This window comes from Austrofundulus limnaeus, unplaced genomic scaffold, assembly GCF_001266775.1.
Source record: "Austrofundulus limnaeus strain Quisiro unplaced genomic scaffold, Austrofundulus_limnaeus-1.0 Scaffold60, whole genome shotgun sequence".
Lineage (NCBI taxonomy): Eukaryota > Metazoa > Chordata > Actinopteri > Cyprinodontiformes > Rivulidae > Austrofundulus > Austrofundulus limnaeus.
Window position 1 is genome coordinate 1527722 of NW_013952462.1, and position 14888 is coordinate 1542609.

Below are 14888 nucleotides of genomic sequence, written 5' to 3' on the forward strand. Positions count from 1 at the left end.
TAATAGTAATAACAATAATAATAATAATAATGTTGAAAAGTGAAATCATAATTGTTGCTGGGATATTTAAAAGCATTTGAATCTTTCCGGGACAGGAGCCAATGACAGCGTGTWCCAGCCAAGATGAGTTGTTCTGGATTCAGTCCACAAGCCTCAATCTATTAGATCAATTTATGACCTTGTTCAGTTACAGCTTTAGTGCCTATAAATTTGTTTATTTTAGATCTTAAATTGCCTTGTACATGTCATATAATGCATTTTGTTTATAGGCACCTGTCATGTCAGGAGTTTGTTGAGCCCAAAGTGCAGATGGATGACTCAGTAACTTGGGAACGACTTTTAATAATTAGAATAACAGGCTGACGTAGCAGCAAAAATATATCCAGAACAACATGGGGTCTCACAAGGAACAAACATGACGTGTTTGTGGAAACTAAAAACAGGTGAAAGGGGGCGGGGCAGGAGGTGGAACTGAACTGACGATGCAGGGATGACACGGGAAAACAAAAGACTGATCAAATCCTAAAATAATTTCAACATCTAATTGAGGTTGAAATTGCAAGTTTTATTTTCTTTTAAATGTTCATTTATGCTGAGTTTTATGTTTTTTCTGAACGAGTACAAAGGATTGTACCGTGTTGTGACCGCGGCTCTACTCTGATTCTCTGAGCAGGTCGAGAAGCTTCTCCATCGCTTCTGGTTCCTGTTCCTGCTTCTGACCCTTCTTCACCTGTACACGGAGACACAGACAAATGCAGAAAACAGAAATTACTTAATATTATGGCTTACGCTAGAGTACTGAAGTAAATACCCCCCCCCACCCCCACCCACACACACTGGAAGTGTCCAACAAAAGGAGTTTTATGACATTGAATATTGCACCCTGTGCTCACAGAGTTCGGCCAGAGGAGGCTAATATGCCCAGCTGTAAGACTTATTATTAAAAATGTTTGTTAAGGGTTTTTGCGGCTGGCGCTTATTTGCCTCATTGGCCATCAAAATGCTCTCAGCGTTGTCAGTGGTGCTGAACTGTGCAATTATGCAGCTAATGGACCTGTAAGGCTGGAAAACGCACGTCAGGCAGAACTCTGCGTGTCTGTGTGCTGTTACGGTGCACTCATAACCGTGTTTACGAATGTGGTTAAAGGGAGATGGCGTAAGCGGTTGTGGCTGTAGTGTGCAGTGACACTGAATGTATTTTCTTTTAGCCATTAAAACGTCTCGTTTACAGGAACTGATGTGAAGAACACAAAGAAAAAAAAAGAAATAAAAGGCTGCAGAGGTAACTCTTAATGAGCTCTGATTAGAGTGATGTGACTCAGTGTGCCATCAGGTTTCCTACTGTGTTCAGGAGGACTGCTGTGATTACTTCTCTCTTTAACAGTGCGTTCAGGGACTCATCAGCCACAGACAGATTAAAATAGCATTTGCCTTTACTGCATGGCTATATTTTGCTTTGATACACAATGCACTAAAGCTTTTTTCTTTTCTCTCCTCTCTGGTTCTCTTTGTTTTTCAGCGGTGGTACAAAAAAATCTAGTGATTCTAACATCTAAGTGGAGCAAATGCTAACGTCTTACAGCTAGTAGACAACAGTCAGAGGGAACTCAGATTAGAGAAGCAGGGAAGAATTCACCTTAGAGAGTCACACTAACAGCCACGTTCTCATTGAATGTATGCATTTCTGACAGAAACACATTATTTTATGCCTCAATTTATCAATTTCCTACAGGTTGGATTCATTGTAACGCGTGTTTAAAAAGATAACTTTAAAAGAAAAAGTATAACTTATTTAAAAAATTTCTAACCCTCCTGCAGTACCTCTGTGACTCCACTAGGGGCTGTGACTCCATTGTTGAAGACCTCTGTTCTAAACCAGTTCTAGTAGTTCAAGGAAACACTCTATCAGATACTTTTACATCTTGTTACTTTTGAGTGGAACATGTTGTGGGAAATGTCTATGCTGTCAGTGTTTTCTCAGCTGAACAATGTGTTGCTCTATGTAACTGAGTCACAGACCCTTTTATTGCATCCAGGCATTAAACAACTATAAACGCATAGTTTTGTTGCTCTGATTCCAAAATGGTATTTACTTTTTTTTCTGGAGAAACAAATGGTAAATGGCATGGACTTATATAGCACCTTATCAAATCCACTTGGACCCCAAGGCGCTTTACTTCAGGCATTCATCCACTCACACACACATTCACAAACAAGAAATACAGTTAGCACAAAAAGTAAGGAAACCTGTGTTTGGTAGATTATTTCTTTGTTGTAACAATGCCTCTTGGCAGTAAATCTCATACTGTTGGAAAGTCTGTTCATTTCCCTTTTAAATGGTGTCACATTTGTAAGGAACGTGCATTTGTGGGGTGAGCAGTAGAGCTGAGTATGTGGGTTGCGCACATTTAAAATTTGCCAAATATTCTCTGTCAAACAGCTTATTTTCCTGTTGCTGTTGACTCTTGTTTTGATCTTCTGGTACCCCCAGGTGCTGCCAATCAGGTGACCATTATAACATTTATTCCCAAGAAGCAGTGTTTCAAGAAAAAAAAATTGATTACTTAATGTGCTAAGTATATTTATGAGTCAGATTACACAGAAGAAGAATTATGGATTAGAAAGATTCAACAACCCTTGGCAGACACATTCCATTGGTAAAACCCATGTAGCAGCCACATTGTAGCTAACAGAGCAACATGATGGTTTTAGAAAATATAGTTTTCCAAACTGACTGCTGTCTACTGCAGGCAAGATACTGACAGCTTATGGCTACACCACACAACTATTCTAACAACTACAAAAAAAACCTATGCCCTTAATTAACTGCAAATAATTTTACCACGGGCTTCTTGCGGAGGTTTGGAGAGAGCTTCAGGCTGGTGACCCGGCCGCGGTCATCACCTACGATGARGATAGGATGGACTGGATTGAACTCGATGTGAGTCAGCTTGGCCTTCTTTTTGGACACCACCTGCTGCTGGCAGATTGCCTCATATTTGTCAACGTTGAGGTCAAAAACGTGAACCTGAAAGAGAAGAGTCAAAATGCATTTAAGTCTTATTTTAGACCTACAACAGGAACTGACATTTCTGTGCTGTAATCTATTTGCAACAAGTGAGGGTCTAAATCAAACAACCCATGGAGTACATAAAATATATTAAATACTAAAATGTAGTGTTCAGATTTTATCTTCAAAGCCTGATGATGCATAAAAACTCTCTAACACATGCATCAAACTTTCATCCAGCCACAGATAATAAGACATGTAAAATAGTTTCACAGTTTCTCGTTTTGCCAGTCTTCTCATGACAACCAACTTTCAAGTTAAAGAAATAATTTTTCAGTAATTTTGTTTTTTGGTTCGGAAAGAGCAATAGAGAATTAAATTGCTCATGTTTTTCTGTATTCTCTTCTTATTTTAAAGTCAAATGTTTGGACGCTTAGTGAAGTTTTTCCATTTTAAACTAATTTGTGATAAAACGTTTCCCTAAGAACTAAATGAAAAAAAGTTGTTAATAGAGTGTAAGGTTTAAAAAATGAATACTAAAGAGGTATCTTTCTAAATTTAATATATTTTACTTAATCTGTATATACTGTTTGTTCTAAATGCTACATAAAATATAATTTGGTAAAGGTCCTGTGTATTTCTATAAGAATTGTTTATTATTGAACATTTTGCCAGTAAAGACTGAGAAAGACTGGCCCTTGGCTTGGACCAAGTTTTGAATATTGCCCCCCCCCTGCTCTAACAATAAGGAGAAAAGAGGGATGCTCCCAGCATTATCAGGACTACATCTGCTCGCACACTCAGTTTTTATCTAAGCAGTTCCATTACGCTTGTAATTTTTTAGACATCTTTTCTCAAGTAAATGCCAGCCTTCAGACTAAATCCATTTAGACAATCTAACAATATCAAATAAAGCCATTGTCAGGTGCATCAGGCATCTTTTATTAGATGGCTGTGACTGGACAGCTGGGGTTCACACAGTCTAGGTTCATTAGAATCACACAAAGCGTCCTCATTTCTTACTAATCATCAAATCTCACTGGAGTAAGACTTTCTCTGACCTCTTGAGCCACAGCTACTGGCAGCAGTGGTCTAGCTGTTCGTACATAGGGGCTAATGTATTAGTCATGACTGATTGCAGTGACTCACAGAAGCACTTTGAACAGAGAGACAATTGACTGTACTGAATTTGTGTTTAGTTCTTATTAACATAAATTCACAGCCACACATACGATCCAACCTTTTGCTTCTAATCCAACACTTTAACTTTCAAATTTAAGTGTTATATTGTGTATATTATATCTATATCTACTTGACTCTAAAAAGTGAAGTAAATAAAGTAAAAATGGTTGCTTGTATGAATAATAGCTGCTTTATGACAGTATTTTGAAAAGGTTGCAGCCTTTCATAGTGTTTTTCTGAACTTCCCTGATTAAAACCGGCACACCCTGTGTGTTAATCTAATTATTTGGTAAGTTTTATTGGATAATAATCATCAACGTTTGCCGTTTTGTTTTAGTTAAATTGAAGCAGATGTGAACTCAGCAGTTCAGGACACTCAGCCAAGTGTGGGTTACTGTAGTGCTCAATACGTAAAACCCAGGAAATCACTTTATTGTAGCAATCATCATCATCTATTGGAGCTCACAGACAAGGATTTGAGACTGAAGAGGAATAACAGCATCCTGAAAAACACCAGGATCAGCTGAAAGCATCTGTTCTCTGTGCTTTAAAGCAATTAGACCTGGTTGTCTGAAGACTATAAAAGAACCTATTCTGGTCAGGTTACCCACTAACACTATACAGGTGCTGGTCATAAAATTAGAATATCATGAAAAAGTGGATTTATTTCAGTAATTCCATTTAAAAAGTGAAACTTATATATTATATTCATACATTACATACAAACTCATATATTTCAAATGTTTATTTCGTTTAATTTTGATGATTACAAATGACAACAAATGAAAATCTCAAATTCAGCATATCAGAAAATTAGAATCTTGTGAAAAGGTTCAAAATGGATGGCACCTGGTACCACACTCTAATCAGCTAATTAACTCAAACCACCTGCAAAGGCCTTTAAATGGTCTTTCAGTCTAGTTCTATAGGCTACACAATCATGGGGAAGACTGCTGACTTGACAGTTGTCCAAAAGACGACCATCGACACCTTGAACAAGGAGGGCAAGACACAAAAGGTCATCGCTAAAGAGGCTGGCTGTTCACAGAGCTCTGTGTCCAAGCACATTAATAGAGAGGCGAAGGGAAGGAAAAGATGTGGTCGAAAAAAATGTACAAGCAAGAGAGATAACCGCACCCTGGAGAGGATTGTGAAACAAAACCCATTGAAAAATGTGGGGGAGATTCACAAAGAGTGGACTGCAGCTGGAGTGAGTGCTTCAAGAACCACCACACACAGACGTATGAAAGACATGGGTTTCTGCTGTCGCATTCCTTGTGTCAAGCCACTCTTGAACCACAGACAGCGTCAGAAGCGTCTTGCCTGGGCTACAGAGAAACAGGACTGGACTGCTGGTGAGTGGTCCAAAGTCATGTTCTCTGATGAAAGTAAATTTTGCATTTCCTTTGGAAATCAAGGTCCCAGAGTCTGGAGGAAAAGAAGAGAGGCACTTCATCCACGTTGCTTGAAGTCCAGTGTAAAGTTTCCACAGTCAGTGATGGTTTGGGGTGCCATGTCATCTGCTGGTGTTGGTCCATTGTGTTTTCTGAGGTCCAGGGTCAACGCAGCCACATACCAGGAAGTTTTAGAGCACTTCATGCTTCCTGCTGCTGACCAACTTTTTGGAGATGCAGATTTCATTTTCCAACAGGACTTGGCACCTGCACACAGTGCCAAAGCTACCAGTACCTGGTTGAAGGACCATGGTATCCCTGTTCTTAATTGGCCAGCAAACTCTCCTGACCTTAACCCCATAGAAAATCTATGGGGTATTGTGAAGAAGAAGATGCAATACACCAGACCCAACAATTCAGAAGAGCTAAAAGCCACTATTAGAGCAACCTGGGCTATCATAACACCTGAGCAGTGCCACAGACTGATCGACTCCATGCCACGCCGCATTGCTGCAGTAATACAGGCCAAAGGAGCCCCAACTAAATACTGAGTGCTGTACATGCTCATACTTTTCATGTTCATACTTTTCAGTTGGCCAACATTTCTATAAATCCTTTGTTTTTATTGGTCTTCAGTAATATCCTAATTTTCTGATATGCTGAATTTGAGATTTTCATTTGTTGTCATTTGTAATCATCAAAATTAAACGAAATAAACATTTGAAATATATGAGTTGTAATGTATGAATATAATATACAAGTTTCACTTTTTAAATGGAATTACTGAAATAAATCTACTTTTTCATGATATTCTAATTTTGTGACCAGCACCTGTATGTTTCCACACTGAAAAGTGAGCCCAGCAGAAAACGATCTATGAAAACCGAGATTAACAAATCTTATTAAATGAGCTGGTGATAAATATACAGAAGACATCACATTGCCAGGCCACAATAAAATGTATATTCTTGTCTAATGTTGGTGGCCAAACCTTAAGCTGCAGCCTGACATCCCTCTAAACAAGAAGAACAAGAAGCACATCGACTCTAATTTCTCCTAAATACATTCAGTTCCACAACAACTGCAGCCTTTATCCTCCTTTACTTCCAGATACTTTGCTTTTTGCCACGCCAAAGTGTAATTAAGAAATTGTTAATAAGTCCTGCCTGGTTATAAAATGCTTCAATAAAAACTTACAAATTAAAAACATTCCACTGTGGTATCATTCAAAAAGACGAAGCCACCTTTAAACTGAATGATACATATTTTTTGTTATAGCTGTACACATGGCTATCATTTTTAAATATTAAAGAAGCTACGTCTAATTGTAATAAAGATTTATTACACCAGTGTAACTATAACTTGTATGAGAAGCTTACAGTGCATTTACTGACTGTCTGAATTGCATATGAATTGGTCTGTATTACAAAACAGAGGTGGATCCAAATGTGGCAAGAGGCAGGCTCTGTATGACTTTATTTAATAAGTGAAAAGCAAAGATCCATCCATCCATCTTRTTTACCCACTTAATGCTGTTCAAGGTTGCTGGTGCCTCCAGCAGTAAGGGGAATGGGCCAGAGGAAGAGACAATGTAAACTCCTCCCAGTTAAAACAGAAACCAGAGATCTCCTTGTTGTTGTGCAGAACGCACTGTTTCAGAAACACTGCTGATAACAACAGATCACACACCCAGATACCTCCCACAATGAACCTGTGGACTATGAACTGTGGACTACACACAGAGACAGGACGTGCACATTGTTCACGTGTTGCTCAGCAGCCGGGGTAAACTGGACGCTCAGTGTTTGTCAGCTGGATCTGTTAAACTCAGGATGAATTTGCTCCTGCTGTGTGTTCTGCTGTGCATCACCAGCTGCTCAGCGGACAAAGGTAACATCTTTTTTCTTTTACTGTCAAAATGTTTCTAACGATTATTTTACAATCCATAAATCTAAAGGGACGTGTTTTTTTTTATTCTAAAGTATCTTACTGCTGATGTTTGACTTTTTAAATTTGACAGAAATATATTTGAGAGAAAACCTTTTATTTTTAGGCATAAAGGTGTACGATGATTGACAGCTATTAATAATTAGTTTCTCGGTTCCTGGCAGGTGCAGCCAGGGCTCGTTCAGTGACTCTTCAGCCCTGGTTGGTGGGTCTGTCTGCTGTTGTTGGTTTCCTGTTTCTTGTCTTCGTTATCGTGATCATTAAAAGGCTTCTTAAAAAAGACAGGTTTGTTTACACATGRATAAGCACACATACGCACACAGTACCAGTACACTGAAACTTGACTACCATATCTGACAGCAACCATTCTAACTCTGAWTCTTTCTTTTTTTCAAGTTTGTATTTACAGTTTTAACCAAAGTGTCAGAGATTGTGTCATGTTTCTATAATATTTGCATGACTCTATGTGTCAATGTCTTCATGTTGCATAACGTCCAGCTTATCCAATGACTAATGGTACAATAATTATTATATTAACCTATCATAGATAGTAAATGCTTCCTTATTGCGTATCTTACTGCAACGCAGCTGAAGCTACAGCTTTATGGATTCTTTAATCATTATCTCAAATTTGTATGCATTCAGATTAAAACCATTTCTGGAGAACTCATGTCATCTATTTGATGAAAAAAAAGTCCTGCCCATTGCATTTTCTAGTACACTTTATTTACTGTACTGTTTGTACTTATAGATCTAACCAGCTTTGATTGGGAACATGTAATAAGCACATTGTTATTATCTCATTCAAGACCTTTCTGTGTTGCAGGAAGGATGAAGAGGGCTGGAATTATGATGATCTAAAGTCAGARGAAGGTGACTTTACAGAAACCATTATGTAGAAACCCACCTGCTTCGAGAACCACTCTACACACACGTCACAGTCATCAGATTAGTTGTGACGGTCACATCGGGGCTATTTTTGATGAAAAATCCTAATTTTACTGGTATACTGAACTTAACGAGAGCCATCAACAATGTCTTCTATCATCTTTAAAGTGAAAAGCTAAGGTTATTTGTGTTTTTCTTTATCTGTTTATTTCTGTTTCTTTTTTTAAGAAACATAAATGCTTTTTATTTAACATGGACAGACACTGTACATAGCTAAGATTATGAAAATTCTCCAGTGTCCTACTGTTTGTAGAAACAAAATGCTAATTTGCAACACTAGAATATTAAAATACATTTTTAAAAAGTGTTATTGTTATACCATTTCAAGGTCCACACTATACAGTATATAAATCACTTTTATTTTTTTGTCAGTCCAGAAACGTTAATACATTTTAAAGCCCTTCAGTGAGTCTGGACAACTTTTGCTCAAGACAACTTTACATGGTTTGAATAAAATTGGGATGAAATGAAGGGTAGTTTTTTTCATCTACAGTATCTCAAATAAAGAACATTTTTATTGTTCTGGGTAGATGTAGTTTATGAGGTTTAAACAATGTTAATAAATAAATAATTTGGGGAAGTCTGTGCGCAAAAAAAAAAGAAAAAAGTAAAAGCTAAGAGACAACATCTAAGAGAGAGAGAGCAAACATGGGTTTGAAGCCTGATAACTGGTGGACAGAACCAGGCTTCTCATTATGTCATTCAGACACTTTATCCCATAAACAATCAGCTCAGATGGAGAGACGAGGACAGAGAGAATTTGTTTGCAACACACAGCAGTGTGTCATTCTCACACCTCAGCCTGCCAGGCAATTCATTATCCTTATAAACACATGTGCATGTTTGTGCACAAACTCACATGCTCACACAAACACACTGTTGTTTCTTTGACATTTTGCACAGTGGTTGAAGAAGCAGACAGTAAATCCACATCAAGGAGCAAACAGCTCACGTTGAGTCACTCCAGCTTTTCTAGATCCATGTAAAAAAACAAAAACAAATGACAAATGTTTGCAGCAAAGATGTTGTCCTACGCTGATGAACATCATGCAACAATCGTGAGAATGTTGTGACCTTTGTCGTGCTTGATAATCTGACCCTAATAAAATGTGAAAGACAGTTCAGCCTTGATAAAGTTTGGCTGATAGAATTAAAAAAATACAAAACAGAAAAAAAACCTTTATGCAACTATACACAATATTATATTTAGTTATGTAAAATTAGAAAAAATTAGAAAAAAACTGCAACTCTGTTATGTTGTTTGGCTATATTTGATTTCCAGTTCATCTTCATCCGGCTGTAACTTCAAACCATGTTTTATTCACTGTAACCCTGAAGTGAGAAAATATATATTTTTATTTTCCTTTATGCCTTAACAAGTCATTATAGTTTTATAGTAATGCTTTATCAGTACAACGTTCATTGATTTATAATCTGTCTAGAACAGGGATGGGCAACTGGAGGCCTGCAGGCCACAGTGGGCCTGGGGGCGACTTCCATCTGGACCACCATTTTTTTTTCTTGCTTAAAAACTCTAAGCAGCTCTTAGATACCTTTTTAAAAATGACAGAAAATGTGTGTCTCAGTGGCACTAATTGGTTGCAGTGACAAAGACAACTGGACAGAGAAAATTGCGTGTTTCAGGTGAAATAGGAGGAAAACTATCTGTTTCCAGAATTTCAATGTAAGCTCACGTGTTTAGTCTGCTTAGAGACGGTGTCTGCCATGAAGAATTTAAATTTGTCGCACTACAACATGTTGCACAAAGCTAAAAATAAGATGTTTACTGAGGTCACAAGAATATAAACAGAAATTTTTAACCAGAACCACAACCATGCAGGAGTCTGCACTCAAGGCATCTTATGCAATTGTACTTCAGCTCGATGAAGTGTTTAGTTTTTGTTTACTTCAAATGTTCTATTCATATTCATTAAAATCAAATGTACAACTGTTATACATGCATTTGAACATGAAAAATGTTAACTTACTAAGTTACCGCACTGTATGTTGATTTAATATACTGTATATATGCACTATGTGGCCCTCTGGCAGTGTCAACAAAAATCTTGGCATCCTTCCATCATTTAAGTTGCCCATCTCTAGTCTAGAATATCTTACTTTTTTTGTTACTCCCTGTTGTTGTTGTTGTTTGACATATCACCTCTCCTGTCAGCTTTGCTAAATGTTTTGCACTTCTGTGTCATGTGTGAAATGATCAGAGTTGAATGAGGGTTGAAGTTAAGCCACCACCATCTTGTCATTTAACCAGCAACAAGGATATTTCTAGAACCAAGTCAGTGAGCAGAGTAAAAATATTGACCCAACAAAGCTGTTGTCACTAATCTGTCAGTTGCCTGCCAGCCAAACAACAATATCATCTGTTTCCAACAAAACTGGAGACAAGGGAACTATTAAAAAAACAGTTAATATTGTGAGCAAGTAAGAACTTGAGATTTCTTCTACATTCTAGGGATCAAATTCACATTTGAATTGGTTTAAATAATAGTTTGAACTTGTGTTAAGAGGATACATCTCTTTTTTTATCTGTGTTCACATCTTAATAAATATTCCAGCAATAAAAATAAACAGAAGGATAACTATAAAACGGATCACTTTTCAAAACAGATAAATGCTTTGGCCAAAGCTCATCAACATAACGGAGCTAAAATTACACAGGTAACAAAATGAAATACTGGTACATGAAAGTGGTGGTCACATTGGCCTTGACTTAATGACATTTTTATTGACTTGTTACACTACACCCACTGATATATATTTTAAATACTATTCAACCATTGCTGCTACATGCTTTGAATTTGGTTCCAAACAATTAATAACAACACAGATGAAACTTTCTTTTAATCTGAAAACAAGCTGTTGTTGTACATATTGGTTCCAACTTTTTTTTGTAAAAGGGCTGAGTTAGAAAATCAGATGTTTTCTCAAGAAAAGGGTGAAGGACAAAGTTAATGGTTGTGAAATGCCTAATGYGTTATGGGTACTTTGGTGCATCTGTTGCGCGTGGTGACAAACTCCTGGCATGAGCGAGGACATGACACATACGTACACAAACTCTCACATTGAGGTGTCTTTCAAATGACTCAGCTCACATTTCCTCTATGCCATTCTCACTTGACTTCATTTGCCACGTTGGCCACAAAACGTGCCAGACATAACACTCTGGACTTTTAGAGAGTGGCGTAGACTGTGAAGATGAACAGATGGGGACGGCTTGCAGCCATCCTAAAAAAATATGGGGAGATAAGCAACACAGCTTTTGTGGAAATGACTTTTGGCTGAAATCAATAACTACTGGCAAAGCAGGAAGCCACTCTGTTACATGAGACAAGTGTCTGAACAAACATGATTGCCTGAGGCTACTTAGGATTAATTTGAAGCTCGTCAAGAGAGAAAGAGTCAAAGGACAAAAATAACAAGCGGCAGGTGGTGGATGGGGCAGCTGTTTATTTCACATGCTAAGTCAAAAATGTGTAAAGCTTATATTATTTTAGGGTTGCAGCAGATATGTGTGATTACATCCTAAAGCCAAGTATGATATATTGTCTGAGATACCTTCAAATTATCACTTCAAATACCAAAACATTTCTAAACTTTACATTTAACACATCAATTAAAAAATAGTGGTTTGAAAGATGCTGATCCAAATTACCCACTTGCTGCCTTATCGATGAGTTTAGTCATATTAACTGAATTGAAAATGTTAGATGTGTAGAAACTTTGTCTTCATGTGGAGGAAAAACTGAAGTTTTAGTTGAAAGTGTTGGATAAACTGTACAATCAGTTTGGAGTCATGTGCAGTCATATTTAGCCTTTTTTTTGTTCATTGTTTTTTTCAATTACACTGATTTAACAATAAACAAATGAAACACTTCATTTTTTAAAAATCAGATACTCTGTAAGGTACGATGAGAAAAACTTACTTTTCCATCTATTGTCACAGCAGCAAAGACAGTGGAGGAGTATGGGGCCCAAGCAACATCTCCAACTTGTGATTTCAGATCAAAGACCAAAATTGGAGTGCTGCAAAAAAATAAAATAAAATAAAATAAAATAATAAAATGACATGCGTGACTTATCTTGATATGAATTCAACACATCTGTGGTAAAAAACACAAACAACAACAACAATATCCTGGAGGCCACACAATAATTTACTCCAAAAAGAGCTGTAAATTAAGATTTAAGACATTTATTTGCTGTACAATGTTGTTAAAAASTAAAAGTTTTGTATATTTGAATGTAACAAATCACGTCTGAAAACAGCATCTTCCATGATGGCCAAATGATTACTATCATTATTCAGACAAGCTGCTTGGGCTGACAACATGTGGGTGGATCTGTGGATTAATAAAATGAGCCAGGAAAATTATGCTCGACCCAAGATGAGTATAGGAATGTAAAAAAGACTAACACACTGGAACGCTTTAACTGCTTAACTGAGTCAACTGGAATATCTGCATAGAAAGCATAGTGTTGCTACACTTACTGATTCAGCATTACATTGCAGGTGCTCTTTTGTGACAGAGTGAGTTTTAAGTGTCTTAGGTTTTCTGACAAACTAAGAGATTGTGGATAACCTAATAAGGCCAAAATATATAAATATTTTGAACTACAATAAATAAGCTATGTTAAGCATACTAAGCTTCACTACTCGTATAGCCTTAAACATGTTACTTGCCTCCACTCAGGATAAGATTTAACYTACAACCCCAAGTCTAATGAAGTTGGGACATTATGTYAAACCTAAATAAAAACAGAATWTGATGATTTGCAAATCCTTTTATACCTATATGCAGTTGAATACTCTACAAAGACAAGATATTTATGTTCAAATGGATACATTTTATTGCTTTTTTGCAAATATTTACACTATTTGAATTTGGTGCTTGTAGTAATTCGAAAAAAGCTGGGACAGGGTCATGTTTACCACTGTGTTACATCACCATACCTTTTAACACTCAATAAGTGTTTGGAACTGAGGACACTAATTGCTGAAGCTTTGTAGGTGGAATTCTTTCCCATTCGTGCTTGATGAACAACTTCAGCTACTCAACAGTCCGCAGTCTATGACGTATTTTGCACTTCATAATGCTCCACACATTTTCAATGGGAGACAAAACTGGACTGGACTGCAGGCAGGCCAGTCTTTTACCCGCACCCTTTTACTACGAAGCCACGCTGTTGTAACACGTGCAGAATGTGGCTTAGCATTGTCTTGCTGAAATAAGCAGGGGCGTCTCTGAAAATAATGTGACTTGGATGGCAGCATATGTTGCCCCAAAACCTGTATGTAGCTTTCAGCATTAATGGCGCCTTCACAGATGTGCAAGTTATCCATACATGAACACATACCCCCATAGGTATGCTCCCTTTATACCCAATTATGACACCAATCTGTTTAACCTGTGGAATGCTCAAAGTAGGTGTTTTTGAGCATTKCTTAACTTTTCCATTATTTTGTTGTGACCTGRAGTAAAGGATTTGCAAATCATAGTYTTCTGTTTTTATTTATGTTTTACAAAACATCCAAATTTCATTCTTAGCTGAGTAACAAGTACAAGATCCTCCATCAGCTTWGTAAATTGGGAAGCCCAGTTCAGCCAGTACTGACACAGATGAAACCTAGTTATTGTGAAGGCGGCCAAGTGTCACAGCACCAAAAAACAGCAATGTTTGTCATAAACTGATGTTTATATTTTTCTATAAATGGCAATATAAATACAGCTTTTTAGGTCTAATAAAAGTAAACTTAAAAGGGGTTTCAAATGTAAAAAGTACAAGGGTTATATTTATTGCTAAGTGATAACATGATAACCAAATCTGCCAATGTGAAAAGGTTCTCATTATTGCCACCATGACAGTCTTGACTCACCCAGGCATAAACGCCACCAGACTTCAAAAGGCCTGCTGTCATATCTCACATAAAGCTGTCAGCACAAGATCCCAATTTGGAGACCAAATCAGCACCTTAAACCAGTTATTTTCCTCAGGTCATTTATGAATTATTTTTACAGCATGACAAGATGCATTATCCTGTTGAAAAAAGCTGCTGCATTCAGGGAATGCACTAAACAGTGTATGCAAGTCAGTGGTGAGCCACRGTCCGGTATGTTTTAGTTGTACTTTTTAAGGTCCTTTTTCATGGGACGGTCTCTGGAAATGCTGTTTTTCAATGTTTATTGGGGCAAATAAAGAAAATAATCACCCTTTTACATGGAACCACTGCAGTGATTTGATGTTTTTGTTGAGGATTATTATTGTTTGACTTTATATTTGATGAAAAAAAGGGGGGAATATATTATAAGATTTTTTTCTACTCTCTACTACCTTTTGTTTCATTGTATTTGTATTTTATTTTTATTGTATAGGTATTATTAGTATACTAT

General features: G+C 37.1%; 2 protein-coding genes across 2 annotated transcripts in view; one reads left to right on the top strand and one right to left on the bottom strand.

The window, feature by feature from the left end:
• Positions 1-322: 322 nt before the first annotated feature.
• The window catches only part of dnai1.2 (dynein, axonemal, intermediate chain 1, paralog 2), a gene marked incomplete at its 5' end in the record, with an annotated part of 27976 nt that continues 13410 nt past the window's right edge, over positions 323-14888 (bottom strand). The window contains 3 exon segments of the mRNA XM_014009688.1: positions 323-730; positions 2843-3028; positions 12423-12522. Of these exon segments, the coding sequence (XP_013865142.1) occupies positions 653-730; positions 2843-3028; positions 12423-12522 (364 nt within the window).
• Positions 7272-8952, top strand: smim24 (small integral membrane protein 24). Its single transcript, XM_014009690.1, has 3 exons — positions 7272-7476; positions 7698-7818; positions 8360-8952. The coding sequence occupies exons 1-3, from the start codon at positions 7419-7421 to the stop codon at positions 8430-8432; spliced, it is 252 nt and encodes an 83-aa protein (XP_013865144.1). The 5' UTR covers positions 7272-7418; the 3' UTR covers positions 8433-8952.